At 44.9% G+C, this 20,881-nt stretch overlaps 1 protein-coding gene across 2 annotated transcripts in view; it reads right to left on the bottom strand.

The window, feature by feature from the left end:
• Positions 1 to 4,570: 4,570 nt before the first annotated feature.
• sntb1 (syntrophin, basic 1) overlaps positions 4,571 to 20,881 on the bottom strand; it is a 30,658-nt gene continuing 14,347 nt past the window's right edge. The window contains exons 5-9 of one of the 2 annotated variants that reach the window (XM_030370329.1): positions 18,132 to 18,268; positions 14,888 to 15,087; positions 9,961 to 10,046; positions 9,798 to 9,920; positions 4,571 to 6,568 (exon numbers count right to left, since the gene is read on the bottom strand). In XM_030370329.1, coding sequence (XP_030226189.1) covers positions 6,476 to 6,568; positions 9,798 to 9,920; positions 9,961 to 10,046; positions 14,888 to 15,087; positions 18,132 to 18,268 — 639 coding nt within the window. In that variant the 3' untranslated portion in view covers positions 4,571 to 6,475. Of the gene's footprint in view, positions 6,569 to 9,797; positions 10,047 to 14,887; positions 15,088 to 18,131; positions 18,269 to 20,881 lie in introns of both variants that reach the window. The other variant, XM_030370328.1, reaches the window with a different exon arrangement.

Below are 20,881 nucleotides of genomic sequence, written 5' to 3' on the forward strand. Positions count from 1 at the left end.
CCCACCGTGATCCCAGACTTGACTTGTGCTGTAAAATTAATGGGATTCATGGTCATTTGACCCATATTGGGATTTATCTTTCATTCTCACCTTCAGATGATGGTGACTGGCAGTAAGAGCAGGCATGCAACAAAAAAAAGCTCAGACAATGGATTATGCTAGAGTGATGAAGAGAAGGTACGAGAAATAGCGATACTTTCTCATCTTGTCATCTCTTTGAAAGCTTTCAGATCGTGGGAGTCACAAAGGTGTGTGTGTGTGTGTGTGTGTGTGTGTGTCTCGACTAGTAGTATTATCAAAGTGTTATGAAGTATAATCGTGTACATCTTCAGTGTGTAACATAAATTGTGAGAGTCAGAGATAGGTGTGTGTGTGTCTCACACAAGTCCCCAACACGGCAGGAGAGGGTGTGTGTGTGTGTGTGCGTGCACATGTCGAGTGTGTAACATAAATCCTTCTCCTCATAAAGACAGGTTGTGTAATCTTCTGTATATATATGCAGCACAGTGTCTGCATGCTGATCGTCTGGCTCTCCGTCCCTCCTCTCCTCTCCTTCTATGTTGGTGGATAATACAACACACCCGACACGGAGGGTCAGCTCAAGCGTGAAATCAACAAACAATACAGAAGATTTACCTGCGTCTGCCGCTGAAAAACTAGAAACTGGAGAAGATAATCTCTCCCCGAGTCAGATCTCACTGCCGAGTGGCGACTCGACCGTGGCCACTTGACAACCACAGCCTGGAAAATTGTAATCTGCCTCATAAGACCAGAGGCTAACCTTTTACAATATGACCCACATATTGTGTCTCTTATTCATCTGTAAGGTAACACGAACATATTAGTCAGTGATTACTACACCATGAGTCTACTGCTAATTACCTGTTAGTTAATGCATATGACTGCATTAACTAATGTTCATTAAGGCTTAATCAATGCATCCTTGTTAAGTGTTACTGACCAAAGCCTTATGACACCAATGTTATGATGTTGGCCCTTGGTTGTTTTACCAGGGCCTCAGGTTTGGTTTGGGGGTTCAACACACGGAAAAGGCAACTCCTGATAATGGGGATTTCATAGAGTTAAAGCAAAAAGGAAAAAAGTAACATGATATATATCATGTTCAACATTGAAATAGGCATATTGCTAGATAAACGAATCCTAAACATAGTAAATAAATGACTGAATTATACATTTGGAAGAAAACTAAGAATACAAAATATAAGATCTTCCACCCATTACTTTTTCTGCTTTTGACATACAGCCAAATTCGACAAATCCTTATAGGATTATGAGCATTGAACCTCTCACTTTTCTGTAGCTCCAATGCTGCTAACGCCATAGCCACTAATCACTCCGACTCTACTGCTGCTGCAACTGCAAAAGGATGGCAATGAAAAATTAAGAAGGCTGCATAAAACCCTAATTTAAAAGGGAATATATAAGTGAGTGCCTCTGAAATGCTGAGCTACGTATTGCCGGCAGATTGAAGTGAAGGGGACCAGTGAGAGATCATTAGAGACGGGGAGAGCTTTGGGGAGACGGCGGGGAGCCATGCTGTAAAAGACACGCGGTGGCTGTGTTTCACTACGAGGAAGAGAGAGACGGCTCAACGTGGAGTAAACTCATACAAGGGCACCTCAGCTGGGCTCCTTAAACACGTCTTCACACGTGTCTACTTCTTCCATGTTTTCCTCGTTCTCTTTTTACAAGTTGTTATTATTTCTGTCCGGACCCCTGTTATCACACACACGCCAAGCTCACATATGTTAACACACATATATAAAGGCAGTTTGTTGCTTCGGGGCTCTAATCAAACATGATAGACCAGCCCCTCCTCTATACTAAGTTGATCTTATTTCGCTGCATGGTGCTACCCAGTGAGTCTATTATTGTACTGCATTATTGTTATTATATAAAGGTATACCGATGAATTCTAAAATTTAAACTTTTAGAGGATTGCGGGTTCAAGACAAGTCATTGGCTGAGGGGCTACTGAGCATGTGCATAGAGGGTCGGGTGTTATAATAATGTGTGTCATTAATAATAATGTCAATTGATAATTCATTGGTCCCTAGGGTTCTCTGGAGATGAACTGAGCCGGCTATGCAGAATAATAGATAATATAATATAGAAAGGTCTTTGCTCAAACATCCTTCAGCTTGGCATGAATAAAGCAAAATATTTCTTGGTGTCTTTTCAGCAGTCTTTCAAAATTACTTTTTAACCCACCCAGCGTGAAAACAAACAAATGATGCAGTGTGTAGGATTTGGCGGAATGGTCCTAAATCGGCTGGGATTGCGCTTCTAGCCTGCAGGCACATTTTTCTCTTAGCGTCCTATGTTTTTTCTATCTTTCTTTAGAGCTAATTTTAGGATTGCCTCCTTCAAGAAGATTCTAACGTATTGAGTCTCTGGACCTCGCAGTTAAGAGAGTGGAGATGTCAAGGCAGCTGACTAGGAGGCCTACATCACCTGCATTAACATGGACCCATGGGAATGATTTATGCTTTGGCCTTTTAGCTTTCCCATGCATACATACATTTCAATCATTTTAATTATACATCCATCTATAACGAGCACCGCATTCTGAAAGTTTTTTTTTTTTTTTTACCATATTGCACATACGGTGAAAACAATACAGAAAGTGTGAAAAAAAAATAATAATAATAATTTGACTGACAAAGACCCTAATTAGTTTTCAAATCTTCAACCCGAGATTCATTACAGCTTTTGACAGTATCTATTGTTCACATCCTCTTTAGATATTTGGGATGAACTTGGTAAGGTGGCAAAGCCTGTAAGCCGGTGAAAACCTTTCAAGTAATGAATCCCCAACGGCATGATGGCTGTCCTCTGTTCTGCATGCTTTGCTTGAAGGTAGTAAAACGAGGAGGAACCTAAACAATAAACGACCCAACAATAATAACTCTCTTTGGAATAGCAGGAGCTTCAAAACACAACATGGGGGCTGAACATGAAAGTGACTATAGAGATAAGAGTATGATATACAGTGATTGAACCTTACGTAAACACACACACACGCACACGCACACACACACACGCACGCACACACACACATCCTCTCCCGCCGTGTTAGGGACTTGTGAGGACCTGTCACTGAGGAGGAATGCAGCATGAGACAGAGGACAAACAAACGCCATTCATTCACATTCCACTTACACGCACACACACACACACACGAACGGAGACCCTTTGAGGGGAAGTAGATACAAGCACAACTCTGGGTATTGTTGAAGTGTCCCCTTTCACACACACACACACGCACACGCACACACACACACACACACACACACACAGACACTCACAACCACTCACACATGGACTACTCTATTATGCTAATTGCCAATTTGGCAGTTACCCAATGCACCAATTGAGAAGCTTACAGTCCTATTCTCCCCGTCTCAATAGAAAACACTGATGTGTGTGTGGCTATGGGTGTGTGTTATCAGTGAGGCTTCAGAGTTGATCTCTGGTGTGTTTGGATGTGGATTTCTCTCTGGCTCAGTAGCACAGCGATGTTCTCTTTCATTAGTTTGGACTAAATGCGCACGCTCTTCGTTGCCAACCCAGCATCAGTGTTCCAAACGGGTGGTCTTGTCGCACGTCAGCTGTCCCCTGGAGGAAAATTTTGTTTTCAAATTTGGTAATGAAATCAATTGCAGGACAATGAAAAACGAGTGCGATCCAATCACAAAGGCAATTTGTAGTTTTGCTGTCCTTTCAGCACAATGTAGGCCAAAGTAGTCAATGGTAGCCTATTATTTGTGTGTGTGTGTAAAAGGTTACAAGATATATATCACATCGAACATGAGTGATTTTTAGACAGTTCTTACTGGGACAGGAAACTGCAACATTAATGCTACTTTTAATTTATATCTGCATTTCTGCTGATGCGTCATCTTGACAAGAAGGTTTGAGGGAATACCTTGCATGGTGTGCACTTATACTTGCCTTGTGAGTTTGTCTGTGTGTGCGTGATTGTTTACGCCCACAAGCAGAAGCCATTGTTATCAAGAGGAATGAATGGAATGGAGCCGGAGGGATAGACATTTGAATGAGTATGTAAACACTTTTTTTTGCACCCTCAACGATATGATTAAAGTACATAATCATCCAGAAACAATAACTGTGTTACGCAAGCTCCCCACTGAGTTGTGTGCGTGTGTGTGTGGCATTCACAGATACATTCGACATGTATCTGTGAATGCCAGGTTTGATCCATGAAGGTTTGATCCATCTCCTTGTTTCATTGTGATCAAGTAACAATGTGGATTGTTTCGGTCATCGTCTACTTAAAAGTCATTCGTCCTCCATCTCTTTCGACCGGGGACAGTCTGCTGAGTTGGCTTATCCTACCCTATCTAATCAAGTGTTCAACTTACGCCCACACGCACACAAGACACATTTACAAGACACGCACATACACACTCCCGCACACAATTCTTTCCCTACAGCATAATCCCCCCAAAAAGTACAATTATTGCACTTCCTTCAGAAATCTTCTTTCAGGGCAAATAAACAACATTATTTTCCACAGATCAACAACTCTTTTCCACCTGGCAAACAATTAGCCGCAGCATGTTTTTTAATTATTGGTTGCAATGAGTGACAAACTTTTTACAATCAGGCATTTGATAAATACTTGATTTTTGTGCAAAGCCTTGGATCAAACGCTAGGTTTCAACATCCTTAATGAAGGTACAACAGCTGCCAACGACATCCAATTACCTCTAACGTCGTCTCAGAGCGTCTCAGAGCGCGCCATGATCCGATTGAAACAATATCGTTTTGAAACTCGTATATTCGCCAGCCACTGTTATTCAGCAGATCTGTGATGAATGGTACGAGTCGACATTTAGCCGTGCCATTCCTTCCCGCTGCCAGGTGGGACTTGACAACGTAAAATGCTTATTTGTTATACATCTGTCTGGCATTAAATAAAGTTGTGAGTTAACAAAATATAAACCGTAAATCATTTGTGTTCTTGCCTTTGAAACTGCGCTCTCATACACCGCCCTTTTGACCTCTGGTGAACCTGCTACAACTTTGTGACATCACATTTTAAGTAGGAATATTAATATCAGAAATATTCTCTGGACAGCCATTGGAAGGCACAAGGAATGTTCAGGCCAGCAGATATTTTGAGGACACAAAACACTATTCTGTCACACATTTTCAAGAAACTAGTTTGACCGTTGCCCCTTTGCGCACCGACAGTGTTGCTATGATTGGAATTTTATCAGGGACGATACTTGAAATACGACGGCACCATACTTGGGAATTACTCATTATTCAGAAGTCAAACACAGTCGGAAACATTTTAGGAAATTACTTCCACATTCTCCTTTCCTCAGGTCTAGTCAGACCATGACTAGGCCACATGCATAGTTAAGGTTTCTTCTTCTATTTCTCATCAATAATATTATACATGGTTAATCAATGAGCAGTCCCGATACCAGGCATAATCCAAGACTTCCTGCAATTGGTTCATTGGTGAATGTTTAGAAAACTATAGGCTAAAATCGGAGTGATTTAAATAAGGTTAATGATAAATCAGCCAAGACTTCAAAATGTACTTCACTTGTGTGCCCCAAGTCAGATAAACTTGGTGCTAAAAAACCTGGCAGCAATTTAATTTGATCAGATGTCATGTTGAGGTTATTGAAGCAATTTGTGCCTCGCTGAAAGAAGGGAATGTTTATCATTAACATTTTGTAAGGTCACAAAATGTTAATTGCTAAACAATTTCTCATATTACCGTCCCTGCGATAATAACTCAAATCCAAAACATTTATGCCAGATGTTGGCTAATGATAATACCTACATTTACTTGAAATTTCAGGAGAAACTCTGCATCACTATTCATCATCATCCATTGCTATTCAATTTATGTTTGCAGTTTTTGGAATATAAAATATTTCAACAAACTCTTCACATTAAATCCTGTACACGATACATTTTTACAATCAAGTCTTTCTCCCGCCAAAAAGACAGACACAAATTCGGTTTCTCTAAATAAAAAAATAAAAGTAAACCACTTAAAGTCCAAGTTGTGTCGTGGAACCCTTAACACAGTGGATGTGAACTCAGTCAGTCGGTCACGTCTCCACGGCTCCTCTCCTTGGGAAGAGACGCGACCCTGGGGTCTCACGTCCTCACTTCCACAGGCTGTTGTCCTCCCCCTGCTTTCTCCCTCTTGGCTCCGCAGGGAAAGAGGTGCACGCCCACCCATCGGTCCCAGCGTCGGCTCCCGCCTCGGGAAGAGCAGAACGACTGAGGTCGACAGAACGACATCCTACGGGTCCGAGACCGAAATAATAACGTGGACTTCCCCTCACACAACCTTCCCCCCCCCTGGTCCAGAGAGGTTCTCAATAAGTCACTTCTGTGGTTCTTTTTCGTTTTTCTTCCGTTTCCGATCAAACCGCGGCCTCTGATATGAAGGGTGCGGTCAGGCCACCAGCCCGAGGCGGCTGATCTTGGCGGAGAGGAAGGAGTGGAGGATGAAGACGATGGGCTTGGGACACGAGTGAAGGTCCAGTTGCTGGGAACACAAAGCAAGAGGAGGGGAGAGGGCAGAAGAAGGAGGTCAGGGATGCGGGGAGGCCCATCCGAGAGATCAATGTTTAAAGAAAACGGTTTGAACAGAACGGCGCGTACTGCGCTGAACACAAAGGCGCCCACACGGGGCACAGAGAGGAACAGAATGATACAGAGAATCCAACAGATAAGTCAAGCATTAGCCAAGTGAGTCAGAGCCAGGTTATATTAAAGCAGGGGACTTCAACGTTTTCCAGGCCAAGGACCCCCAAACCGATGGAGAGATGGAGCGGGGATCCCCTACTTATATATTGTATAAAATTGTGTTTTATATTAAACTGGTCCTATAGTGCCATGTATAAATGCACCTTGTTATTTTGCATTCAATACTAAGATATAATAACTAACTAATAATACACAGGTTCATATATTCATGTTTTTATTTTAAACATGTGCGAGGTGCAGTGAGTAGGGTGGCCATGCCACTGCCATTCATAAACATAACATAACATGATAAACTGATTCCTGCCAAGATCAACAATGTCTGTCAATTGCATGGAATCATGCATAAAAATAGACATTTTTAAAACATAAATGTGGAAACGTGTCTGGTTGCAAAGCGACGTCAACGTCTTTGGTGGACTATTTCTCTGCTGATCGCTTATTTCCCGATAATGGCCGGCGTTGTACAATGCCTTATATATAGTCCATCCGGATCGCATGATAGTAATAGATCCATTCCGATTAGAAATCGAATCAAAAGTGTCTGTGTAATCGCGGCTAGAGTGTTGGATTCATGTTAATGTGTATTTAAAGACATTTCAATTTTGGAAAAATTGCGGGGGGAATATAAAAAAAAATGTCGAATCAAACAAAACTTTTGCGACCCCCTGTTGAAGACCTCTGGTTTAGAGACCATGGATCTCGTGCCTGCTTAGAGGAAGAAGCTCATTTCTCTTTGCATCACTATCTCACAGCCGTTTTCAATTTGCGATTTGAAGAGTCTGACAATCGCCTTTACGTACAACGCTTTGTTTGCACTCGTATAGCGTGTGTGGATGTGAATTTAGATGAAGTCACAGCTATGACCTTGCGATTTAAACTATCATCCATGCCTGGCAGGTGGAATTGCTGATGGTGCGAGTGGTTTTGTATGTACAATGCATGTGTGTGTTTGTTTGTTTTAATCTTTAATACCGAGTTCTTCAACAGGGGGTCCGCGACCCCAGGGGGGTCCGCAGAGGGGGGGGGGGGGGGGGGGGGGTCGCAAAAGGTTTGGCTGATCAGAGATTCTCCCCGCAATTTTTTCCACATATTGAAATGTCTTAAAGTACACATTAACATGTATCCAACACACTAGCCGCGTTTACACGGACACTTTTGATCAGATTTCTAATCGGAATAGATCTATTACTATCCATCCGGATGTACTACATATTTGGCATTTATAAAAGTGGTAAGCGTACGTTCGTATGTCCCTCGCGCACACCTGACACATCAGGACTTGCTGCGACATTTTTATGCATTTGATTTTAATGAAAGCCCAGCAGGAGAGAGCTTTTCTCTGCCTGCTCCTTCAATTGAGGATAGCAATGTGACGTCAGTTTCTCGTCCGGTCTTTTAATCTACCCCCTCCTCCGCCGCAAACAACGCGTACTTGGATGAGAGTACGCAGCCAAGACTGTTGGGAGAAAGAGAGTGCTGTTATGTCAGGGATAAAGTAGAGAACGCCGGCCATTATCGGGAAAATAAGCGATCAGCAGAGAAATAATCTGCCAAAGACGTTGACGTCGCTTAGCAACCGGACACACTGGGGTTGATCAATTACCGGACTATTGCGGAGTGATAAGAAAGACACTAACAAACATCTCTAATTTTCGTTTCAACATTTATGTTTTAAAAATGTCTATTTGAATAGCTTTTATGCATGATTCCATGCAATTGACAGACATTGTTGATCTTGGCAGGTATCAGTTTATTATGTTATGTTATGTTTATGAATGGCAGTGGCATGGCCACCCTACTCACTGTACCTCGCACATGTTTAAAATAAAAACATGAATACATGAACCTGTGTATTATTTGAATATCTTAGTATTGAATGCAAAATAACAAGGTACATTTATGCATGGCACTATAGGACCAGATTAATATAAAACACAAATTTATACAATATATAAGTAGGGGATCCCCGCTCCATCTCTCCGTCAGTTTGGGGGTCCTTGGCCTGGAAAACATTGAAGTCCCCTGCTGTAAACCATTAAAATCCTTTAAGAATACAAAATTGAAATCTAAAACAATTGAAGATCTGTGGTGTTTTGACTATGTGTGGGGGCACACACTCACGCACACGGCTCATAGTAAAGTAATAAAAAAAAAAATAGGATGGTTTACATTTCTTCACTAACTCGTTATAATGTAGCATGAGGAACCCTTCTAAAATCGAAAAAAAGAGTAAAACGAAATCAACACCCTTCTTTCCCAAACAGATCAAATCTTTGGCTTCATCAACCTGTCAAATAAACTAAATGTGTTGTTTCTGTAATGAAACACCTGACATGCATAATCACACTGGTGTTAAAGCGACAATTATGTCTCCAGACATGGTTATGGCTCCATTCCTATTAAACCAATGCAGAATAGCAACTATTAACTAACAAATGTTGCCCGTTGTTTGCCAACCCAGTCAACTTTGCCAGACCAAAATTATTCAAAAAAGAATATTCCTAAATTGGTGGAGCTTGATAGTTTCCGATTACTTTTTCTATTTACTTATTTTACTCCCGTCAATTAAATCAAGTAACAGCTCACTCTGAGAGATATGCAAATATGTAGTTTATGTAAGGGATAACGTATAGAACGCTATCCCTATTATTTGAAAAATAAGCCCCTTGAGGGCCCCGACGCGAAGCAGGGGCCCGGTTCGCCCTGAAGGGGCTTATTTTTCCGATTTGTCAAACGTTCTAAATGTGTACAACCCATTTTTTTTGCAGCCACTGCAATACGTCGCACAAATTAATTCTTCAATACATTGTGGTCACGATGCATGGTGCCTTTACGTGGCATCCCCCAACAAACACCCCATACACTGGCACAATATATTCAAAACTAATTTGTACGACCCATTTTTTCCAGTGGTTGCAAAAATGGGTCGTAAAAAAATAAACGTCTCGACTATATGGCGCCAGTGTTCTGAATCCCGGGACCAACTCCCGAGGTGACCGGACACTCACGATCTCCCCCTCCTTGCCCCCGAAGTCCAGGCACAGCATGCGGATCCCGTCGTCGGACGACATGCGGAGCTTCTCGAAGGCGTAGGCCAGCAGCGCCGCCCGCCCCCCCTCCTCCTCCTCCTCCTCCCCCCCCCCCGCCGCCGCCGCTGCACCCCCCCCCCGCAGGCCCGGCGGGGGGGTCGGCCAGCACGGAGAAGCCCTGCTCGTAGTGGACCACCAGGCGACACTCCTGGCCTTGGTACAGGCAGCCTGGAAGACACCCCATGGGTTTAAAGATTCATTTGTGCACTTTTGTGATTTATGATGAGGGTTAGAGAGACAGGAAGGTATGGGAGATGGAAGGGAGGTCATGCAGCAGATGACCACGGGCAGGAATCGAACCCGGGTCCTTTAGGTCACGCGCTCTACCTGGTGAGCCACCGGGACGCCCCGAACGCATGTTTTAGTGGTTTTTCTTGGGGCCGAAGTTGTTCTCGCTTGTCTCGATTCAAGGATTTCTTTTCCCTCAGCGTTGTGAGGAACATGTCGGTATAGTGTGAATATTACCACAATTTGGATTTTGTCATGTGACCAGACTTAACCTTGACAGACACCCGGGACAGGTGATGCAAATACAATCTCCACCTATTACGTCATGCTGTATTGAAATGAACACTGGGACACTTCCACCCCCTCTTCGTCCTAACTAACACAGTTCCATTCTTACACTGAACAGAAAATAGCAAACACATGTGGAGCACACCTTGGGAAAAAAGGTTAGATTGACCCAAACAATGACCCCATCGAGTTTCAATTGATGGATTGGACTCTGGAGGCGACCACCAATGCAAGGCAAGCCTCGGTAGGGTGGCATGGTAGGCTACCATCCTATCCCCCCCCCCCCCCCCCACACACACACACACACACATACACACAACCCCTTCAAGATTGCAACATCTAGCCCAAAGCCCACGGCCGTGTCGGTACACAGAAGGCAATTAAGGCATTTTATTGAAATGCAAAAACAGACTTGGGTCCCTCATGAAGCGGGCGAAATGGCACAGCCACGCCACATCGGCGCCACATCGGCGCCACGTCGGCCCTCTGTGCGGTTTGCACCATTAAAAACAATAGGATTCCAATTCTTTTTTGCGGCTCGCACTAGAAATATGCACTGAAATTTATGCTCCTTGTGCTTTGGGTGTCATTCATAATAGAGGCGGACAGTCTCTGTCACGCTCCTCCAGTAACCTCAGTCTTCTTGTTTGGTCTTGCAGAGTGCGGGCCGATGCAATCTCTGTGTAACCGACGGCTCTCTCTTCGCTGTAGGAGCCTCGTGGCCATTCTCACTCTGCAGCATTGTTCCCCGGGACCATCGACATGTGCACAGCCCAGCTGTCATCACCACACCATCGCTCTCCCACCACATGAACACGCCTTCTCTCACTCTCTACCCCCCTATCTGATACATCTTCATTTTTGTTGTTGTGGTGTGTGTTGTGTGGTGTGTGGCGTGTGTCGTGTGTCGTGTGTTGTGTGGTGTGTGTGTGTGTGTGTGTGTGTACACAACTAGAAAAAACCCATCGTTTACCCCAGTGAAGTGATACTTGTCTCCAGTTCCTCAAGGTAATTGAGGAACTTGAAGTATTTGTTCAACATTTTGCTCCTTGAGAGTATCTAAACAAACAAGCGCTGCTCTAGGCTTTAGAGAACACAGCGTTCCTCGTATACAACAGGAGATGGATTGAAGAGACACAGAAACATTTTTGCTTTACAACATTTCAACAATGTCCTAACGCACTTTGACAACCACGTTAGTGCTTGCAAATAAGGACATATGTACCATCGGGATCACTAGTGGTAATTCTACAAAAGAATTGTTAAATATCATGATGTGCTCATGAATTCAACCGACCATTCTTAAAACGTCCAACTGTTGCTATGACTTGCTGTAGTAGGCCTATCTGATTGTGTCCAGAGGCATTTTGGTCTGTGCCCGTCTGTGATGTTCTGTGGAAGTCGAAAATGAACAGAGAGGTTTATCGATTAATTGCCGTTTGCAATTCGGCGATCTCAGGCTAGCCTAACTGAGGGTCATTACACTGAAGTATACAGACATTTAAAACTGAAGCTAGTTTTCCTATTCTCAATTTCTAACCTCAGATTTGATCATTCGATATTGCCATATCTGCTCATCTTAATTAATTGATACTTTAAAACTGGCTATCAAGATAAGACGATATCGTAGTTCCAGAATGCTTATTTTATATCCCTGAAGTCCACGTTTAGGCTTCATTAGGGGTTGATAATTAGTATTTTGGACAGATCGCCTCAAACAACAGTTCTCCTCACACAACAGATCTCCTCACACAACAGATCTCCTCACACAACAGATCTCCTCACACAACAGATCTCCTCACACAACAGATCTCCTCACACAACAGATCTCCTCACGCAACAGATCTCCTCACACAACAGATCTCCTCACACAACAGATCTCTGCTCCTCCCCTCAGCCTCCCAGCTCCTCCTCATTGTGCTAATGTCACCGCTGATCAATGCAATACAGATGAACGGGAGCAGACAGCTGATCGTCTCCTAGCCCTACGCTGGGATGGCTGTAGCGTGATACACACCAACACACAATGGATGTCCAATATCTTTCTATCAATCTATATTTATGTTTGACATCCATTGTGTGTGACTGGCACACAAATACACTAGCCACCAGAGCCGGCCTCGTGTATGAAATTAGCTATTTGAATAAAGTCGCCTTGCCTTTCTCTCTACACCAACACAGTTCCACACATGCAGTGTGTGACACACCCACACACTAGGCAATGACTAGGGGCCTTGTATCATCACAATGGGGGGAGACAGGGGCGGGGCTGGTGGTGGTGCAGGTGGTGGAGGAGGTGGAGCTTGAAGAGGTGAGGTTGGGGGTGGAGGAGGAGGAGGAGGTGAAGTTGGTGGTGGAGGTGATGGAGGAGGTGGGGGTGGTGGTGGAGGTGAGGATGTGATGTTGGTGGAGGTTAGGGAGGAGGTGGAGGAGCTGAGGGTGGGGGTGGTGAAGGTAAGGGTTTGGGAGAAGCTGTGCTGAAGACTTCGGTAAACAAAGTGTGATTGCAAAGGGACTCCGGAGAGCACAACACGACTTTAGGTTAGAGGAGGAAAGTGGGTTGCCATAACGACCGGTGGAAAGAAAGTTATTTAAGGATACATGGCGATTATTTCACGATCCGTCTCCACCACGTTGTGTTCGTTACGCACAATAAGCGTCATGCTCGATGTTTACGGGTCTAAATCTTCCCAAGCGCCGGTTGGGAAAACGCTCCCTCAGACCTAACCTGTACACGTACTTGCGGCAAAACATTGTTTGTTCTAAAGCAGCTGCTGTTGAATCTGTGCATTTTAAAAATCAGCTCTGGCGGCGCGAGAGAGGAGCTACGCTACGCTAGTCGCAAAGACGCGGGCAAGCTTCCAGAGCTATTAACAAGCAGTTTGCAACAACAGACTCACTTTTGTTATTTGTTTTTTAATTTGGGGAGAGCATTTTGTTGTTATGTATCACATCCTGAAACATTGAGAAGGTCGGGCCACCTGTTGCTGCACTCTTGCGTAGCCAGGACTTGGTGACTCGGGAAGGTGTAATTATAGATAGAGATGTGGGACCGTAGGGAGACAATAGAGCTGCCACAACAACAATGTCCTAAGAAGAAAAGACACGCATAGCGAGAGAGAGACATGGTGCGAGAGAGAGAGAGAGAGAGAGAGAGAGAGAGAGAGACATGGTGAGAGAGAGACATGGTGCGAGAGAGAGAGCGAGAGAGAGAGAGAGAGAGAGAGACATGGTGAGAGAGAGACATGGTGCGAGAGAGAGAGCGAGAGACATGGTGAGAGAGAGACATGGTGCGAGAGAGAGAGACATGGTGAGAGAGAGACATGGTGCGAGAGAGAGACATGGTGAGAGAGAGACATGGTGCGAGAGAGAGAGAGAGACATGGTGAGAGAGAGACATGGTGCGAGAGAGAGAGCGAGAGAGACATGGTGCGAGAGAGAGAGACATGGTGAGAGAGATACATGGTGAGAGAGAGACATGGTGCGAGAGAGAGAGGGTGCGAGAGAGAGAGACATAGAGAGAGAAACAGAGAGAGAGACAGAGACAGAGCAAGAGAGAGACACACATAGCGAGAGAGACATAGCGAGAGAGACATAGTGAGCGAAATATAGCGAGAAAGAAAGACATAGTAAGAGAGAGAGAGACATAGCGAGAGAGTCATCGTGAGAGAGACAAAGGGAAAGAGATAGCAAGAGAGGGAAACATAGCGAGAGACATAGCAAAAGAGAAAGAGACACAGCGAGCGAGAGAGACATAGCATAAGACATAGCAAGGGAGAGAGTCACATACACAAAGAGAGAAAAAGAGACTGAAGATATTGTCAAAGATACCGGGACTGCCAGTTTCCACTGCAGTGCACAAGCAGACTTAAGACACTCGTACACATAGAAGGATATCCCCAAATCCCCTTCTGCAAATAACTGATGTTTTGTCCACATTCTCCATATGGCTCAGAAATGCTTGTTTTTTTGCAGTTGTAAATTGTACCAAACTTTGGTTGTATTGTTGTGTTGAGAGCATTTAAGTGTAGTGTATATATTGCCTTGCAATTTTAAAGTGTCTCCAATCTAAAGATGATTGTCCATTCTCTAAGGGTAAGTAAACCCCCATTAGAGCAGTGCTTCTGCCTAATAAAATAATAAACAAAATCGATTCAAGAAGTGGTGACAGTTTTAGCGTTTTTAAAAACAGACACAATGGCTTCCATAGGAGCAAGTGCGAGGGGGCGTGGCCAAACGTTAAAAACTCACGTTACCCTCGCTTGGGCTAGGGTGGGCATCCAATAGGAAACGACCAATCCGGAGAAGAGGTTTTAGCCAGAAACCATTGCATTTAACAGAATTTCCCCCAACACAACACAGAAATGTTCGCCAATATTCCCTTAAGACCCAAAAGGTCTCCTTCTACTCCTGTCCCCGTTCTTTACGCCTGTACGGTTCAAGAACAGAGTTCACACTGTACACGGTAGGAGCCCCAGCGGCTGGACCACTCACTGGTGCTGACTTCCCGGATCATCTCGGCCGAGGCGTGGCAGCCGGTCACGATGTGCCTGGTCCACGCCGACAGGTCCTGGGTGGTCTCGGCCCGGAACAGGTGGGCCTCGATGCCGAGCCGCGTGCCCGTCCGGGTGGCGAAGGACAGCTCTGTGCCGCGATGGGGCGACCCCCCCCGGTCGGGTCCGGAGTGGACCAGTCTGTCACACACAAACACACACGTCACACATGCACACTTATTTTTGAAGGTTTTATCCTTTTTTATTGCAGAGTAAGATAGACAGGAAGGTATAGGAACAAAAGACCACGGTCAGGAATCGAACCCGGGTCGTTGCGGTGAGGACTGAGCCTTTAATGGTAGGCGGAGTGCCAGCGTGGCGCCCCACAGATGCACACTTGTGTGGGAGAGCCTTGAGCAGGATGGCGCTGGAGAAGACGGTGAAGCTTTATTGAAGGGGGGGACTGTTAGACACGCGAGAACGGTCTGATCTGGCCGGTTCATGTTTCCATTTCCCGCTTAAGATTCGATTTCTCACACTGAAGTTTCTCGACGAACACCACCTGGCCCGTAGGATCTGTCCTCACCAACTCAGCTCTCCAAGCGGGTAATGTGGATCGAGCAGTGAGTGCGGGGGAAGCTTTGACTAAGGGTCATTATCTCAGGTCCCGACAAAGCGAGAAGCGCTGAACCGCTGTCTGCTGCACTTCAAAAACAATGGCAGTGTCCGACACAAGTGTAGCAATCGACGAGGCAATCGAAACTCAATTATCTGTAATCGACCGAATAACCATGTTGAAAGATGAACCGAGCTGTACCCTGAAGGCAGAGGAGATTTTATCGCTTTTCTTCCAACTAGACTTGGAAAGAGCGGCACTTAGTTCTTTAATCTGACTGCCTGGAGTTTTCCATAACCGCGTAAGAATGAGAATGAAAAGGGGAAGAAGATGAAACACAAACAGAGAGTGACAGGTCCAAATCATGTTTTGTGCAGAAGCAACCTAACAACTAGTATAAGTATATAAAAGCCTGTCTGTGTGCAGAAAGCGTGAATAGACCGGGCTTAGAATTAACTCTGGGGTTGCTTGGAATGGGGCGGTGGGGGAAAAATACAAAAGAAATACCTTGGAGCCAAAGCGCATTTACGTGGACATACAATCACAGAACAACGGTGAAGATCAACGTCATGGAGATCAATACACAAATCCCAAAAATTTATTCGAAAAACGGATATAACGATAATTGAGTGAAGATTTACAATCTCAATAAGCAAAGTTTCCAAAGTTATCAAATGTTGCTCAGGACTACCATGAGACCGGTGGAGAAATCCCACCAAACAATGGATTGCATTGTAGGATGGCAGACGCAGTAAATAATGACAGAGACATGACCTCATCCTGCAAACAGCTGTTTCCTAGCACCCGCTATGTGTCCTGTCCAACAACAACTGATGCGAGCCAGCATGTCAAAGTAGCTCTCTGAGATATGATACAACACGGCTCTCGGGAAAAGGGGCTCTGGATTTATATTTAAGTATATTCTATTTTTTTTTCAACATCACTAGACATTTAAAGATTTGCCAGTCTCGCTGAAGCCTTGTGGAAGTTGTATGGGATGCTTTGGTTGAGCTGTTTATTGTTCCTTCCTTTATTCTTAGGATTTAGTAAATCCATGTTTCTTTGAAGATAGGGAGTGTTTTATTTTAAATATGCAGTCCATCAGTGCCAAACGAAAGACAATTCAAGGTTTCTTATGTTTAACAGTTGGTAGGTTTGTATTGTGGGGTGTCCGTGTGTCCGTGTGTGAGAGAGCAAACAGAGAATAGGCGTGTGTGTATATTTGCTTAAGGTATGATTTATGTGTTTTTTCTGTATGTAACAGTTAACAGACCTAACTCTCTCTCTCTGTGTGTGTGTGTGTGTGTGTGTGTGTGTGTGTGTGTGTGTGTGTGTGTGTGTGTGTGTGTGTGTGTGTGTGTGTGTGTGTGTGTGTGTGTGTGTGTGTGTGTGTGTGTGTGTGTGTGTGTGTGTGTGTGCCTGAGGCTGATGGTTTACGTATAGGTGCATGTGTTCAATAAACCTGTTTGTGTAGTAGACCTGTGTATAACAGAGGAGGAGTGTGTGTGTGTGTGTATTTGCCTAATGTGGTAGGCCTACAGTCATGATTAGGAGACATTGGTAGGTTTTCCCTGTCTTGCCACCTCTGTCCTGTAAAGATCCTGACACTCAAACCATGGCTGAAATGCAATGGTTTTACATTAATCACTTCTGAAAAGACGACTTTACACTCTGCTGTATTTGTTTTTTGCTTTGAACATGGTTCAAAGCATAATATCCTACTTATTATATCATCGTGCACATATTAATGTATGCCAATTTGTCACGGTTACTAAAATAAAACTGTATTTTAGAGATAACAGGTGTCTCCCCAAAACACTATGCAAAAATTCCACTTTCTATCGTACGTGGGTAACAGTCTTTTTGTGATGACCTTGTTAGTCGCAGTGTGGAGCCTTCTCTGGGCAGTGGTTGACCGAGAGAGAGTTAGGCTTCCCAGACACCTATGGTATCACGGTTCGGTGCGTTTGGATGCTTGGAGCTCCGTCTGGGCAGCGGGTTAGTTTGATGTCCGCGTGCAAGAGAGGGTTAATATCTTCTCAGTATAACACCACGGTGACTGGCGCATTTCATTTTAAAAACCCTCACTATATCGCTCGTACACAATGACTGTACTAAAATAGTTGCCATTGGTCGAAACACAGAAATACCCGTTTTAAATCTCCCAGTGTTAGAACTCCAGCCGGGTTCACTTGCTCTTTATTCAACAACATACTTGAGCAAACTGTGTTTGGCCTGAAGGTTTAATTTAAAATGCACCTGGTGCCCATCTCATTTCTAATCAAACTGTCGCTGTTTTTCTCTGTTTCTGTGTGTCTCTGTCTGTGTGTCTGTGTGGGTTTCCTTGCTTCTGTCTGTGTGTGTGTGGGTTTCCGTGCTTCTGTCTGCGTGTCTCTGTCTGTGTGGGTTTCCGTGCTTCTGTCTGCGTGTCTCTGTCTGTGTGGGTTTCCGTGCTTCTGTCTGCGTGTCTCTGTCTGTGTGGGTTTCCGTGTGTGTGTGTGTGTGTGTGTGTGTGTCTCTGTCTGTGTGTGTGCGCACCGTGTGGCTAACAGTGGGTAGGTGTGCTCAGGGCTTCTCCAGTGTGTGTGTGTGTGTGTGTGTGTGTGTGTGTCTCTCTGTCTGTACGCACCGCGTGGCTAACAGTGGGTAGGTGTGCTCAGGGCTTCTCCAGGCCTCAGGCCTCCGGGGCAGACTGCTGTACAGCAGCAGGTCCTTCTCCGTCACCACCACCAGCACGGGCTTCCACTGCTCCTTCTCGTTCTCCGTCTGTCATACACACACACACACACACACACACACACGCACCCAGAGTGAAACATGATATGCTTCATCGTATGACTCATGCAAGTTAGCAGAGTTAAAATGCATGTAAATACTTTTTTGTTGTGTTTTAGTGTAGTTTTTATTAGGGTGTGTGTGTGTGTGTGTGTGTGTGTGTGTGTGTGTGTGTGTGTGTGTGTGTGTGTGTGTGTGTGTGTGTGTGTGTGTGTGTGTGTGTGTGTCAATGTACTTATGCTAGCCTGGGAACAAGAAGATTCTGCGGGCTGGTATTTTATTTGCTCTGGCAGATGGTCCGGTCCCCCTTCGGTTCTGACAGACTCCGGTTGACCAGGCCCGGGTAAGGCAAATCGCAACCGTTTATCTAAAAGCCTTTCTTTAAAAGAGGAACAACTGCCCTTGAATATTATTTTCTTGAAAAAAAAATCCTGCGTTTTCCGCACTTTTGACTGGATTTGGTCAAAGTTTAATTTCAGCTCGGAGCTACATCACACCTTTTGCTCTGATTGGTTGTACGACTATCCAATCGTGTCCGGAGGCATTTAGCTCTGCCCCTGTTAATAAAGCCCCTTGACTTCCAGACTACTTTGCATTTGCGACTTCTATGCTGCTGTAGCCCCGGCATTCCCCTTCAGGGATGAACCAAGTGCTCTTATTGTATCATAAATGAATAATGATCTATAGATATATCCATGGTGGCAGAGAGGGATGTGCCATGGGGAGAGAAAGTGAGAGGAAGCACATTGTTTTTAAAAATGTGTTAAAACTTGAATGTCGCAATACATTATATAGTTGCTCCGGCGCTGCCCACATCCACTATTGAAATATGCCTTGTTAAAAGGGTTCTACAGCAAGAGATGACAGCCGAGGAAGGGCCCGTCGGCCCAGTACAAAGCAGGGCGGTGCCGAGGGTCTGTTCCATTGATACACACAGCGGTAACTGCTGGTGTCGGAAAGTATTGAGACCCACTTTGGGGCTTTTTCTCATTTCATTCCGATGCATAATACATCTCTCACTCTCTTGAGAATCGGAACAATATTATCTTTCGCATGTCATGATTTGTCAGGATCTGTGCATAAGGCAGTTACCCGGGTAGGTAATCTTTGTGCGGTGTTTGATCGTGAACGGGGATAATGCCATCCTTGAGACGGAAGATGAAAAATTATTTACAAACTCACAACGTATTCAGAAAGGTCTTCGACAATGCTTGGGAGCATTTCAACAGACCATACATTTGTCAACTTAGACTACAGCAGTTTGGTTTTGCTACTCTCCCTGACCGTATTCTAGACTGTAGAGAACTGCTGGACCTTCGTCCAACATCGCTGGGCTTAAAATAGTGCAGCAAAGAATAGAGGAACTGAGAATATTGACTCTGCATTATCAAACTCTAGTTCCTGGTTGAGACATGGGTGCAAATTCAATTGAACTTGAATCCCAAACAGGGCTTCACTCACTAGTGAAAGATAAATCCTCTTTTTGTAGTAGATGCCCTTCATCAACCCTTGATGAATTAGCCTCATGGTAGCCTCATTCCAAGTCTAATGGTGCAATCAAAGTAAAAGGCAGCTCCTTGATACGAAACTGCTGCATTGGCCTTGGAGGGCCATTGGAGATCAATGGATCTGCAGGCCGGCGGACAACGCAATCTCCAATTTCACTGTGAAGAATGGTCGGGATTTCCTCAGCCCTTAAGAGGCAGAGCCGTTAGTGGCTGCTGCCACCCGATCATGTGTGATGTCATCCAAACAGCTGAATGACACAACAAAGACCAGTGGGAAGTGATCCACTGCCCACTCCACCACCACCACCACCCACCCCACGCCCCCCCCCCCAACCCCGGCCGGAAGGAAAATCCACTGCATTGTGCCCGCGGGCCATGACACTAAGATACCACAGCCACTGAACGCGCTAAGCGCAGCATAACAGGGAAATGCCCTTATATGACTTTGTGTCTTACTATACGGGCCAGCAGATGATTAAACGCTGACACAATGTTTACCAAATACAGGCACGCAAATGCAATTATGTACACGGGCAGACGCCTAACGTTTAACCTAATCTCCCTGCCCGGGTTTCCGAACACGCACATGCCCACACGCACAAAGAAACGTTGGAAACATTATGAGATTATAAAAGTAACACTGCACACAATGAACACTGCACACAAGTGAACAAACAGCTCCTCCATCATGTTCATACACTGCTTCTCTGAGGAAAGCCTAGACCTTCTAATGGAGAGCTGGGGAGGTTCAGTGCAGACCCACCAGAGAGGGCATCACACGGCTGCAACACACTCGCTACGGACCAGGGACGGCCGGGGACCCCAGGCAGACAGTAATACCAAGGTCCACGAAGCGAGCATTCTGAAGGACGCTGAGTAATGATGACATAAGGTCGGGAAGAGGCAATAAACAAAAGATGAGCCAATCTTCTGAGCGGCTGCCAGGAGCTGAGTGTACCCCACCACGAAGAAAGACGTGACAGCTGATCACACAGGGTTAAACTCTGGGGTGTCTGAACTCTCTACTCTCTAACATTACTTAAAATAATAATCATCCCCTGTAACTCTGGCCGCCAGACATCACAGAGATCACCAC

The sequence above is a fragment of the Gadus morhua genome, chromosome 11 (genome assembly GCF_902167405.1).
Source record: "Gadus morhua chromosome 11, gadMor3.0, whole genome shotgun sequence".
In the NCBI taxonomy this organism is placed as follows: Eukaryota; Metazoa; Chordata; class Actinopteri; order Gadiformes; family Gadidae; genus Gadus; species Gadus morhua.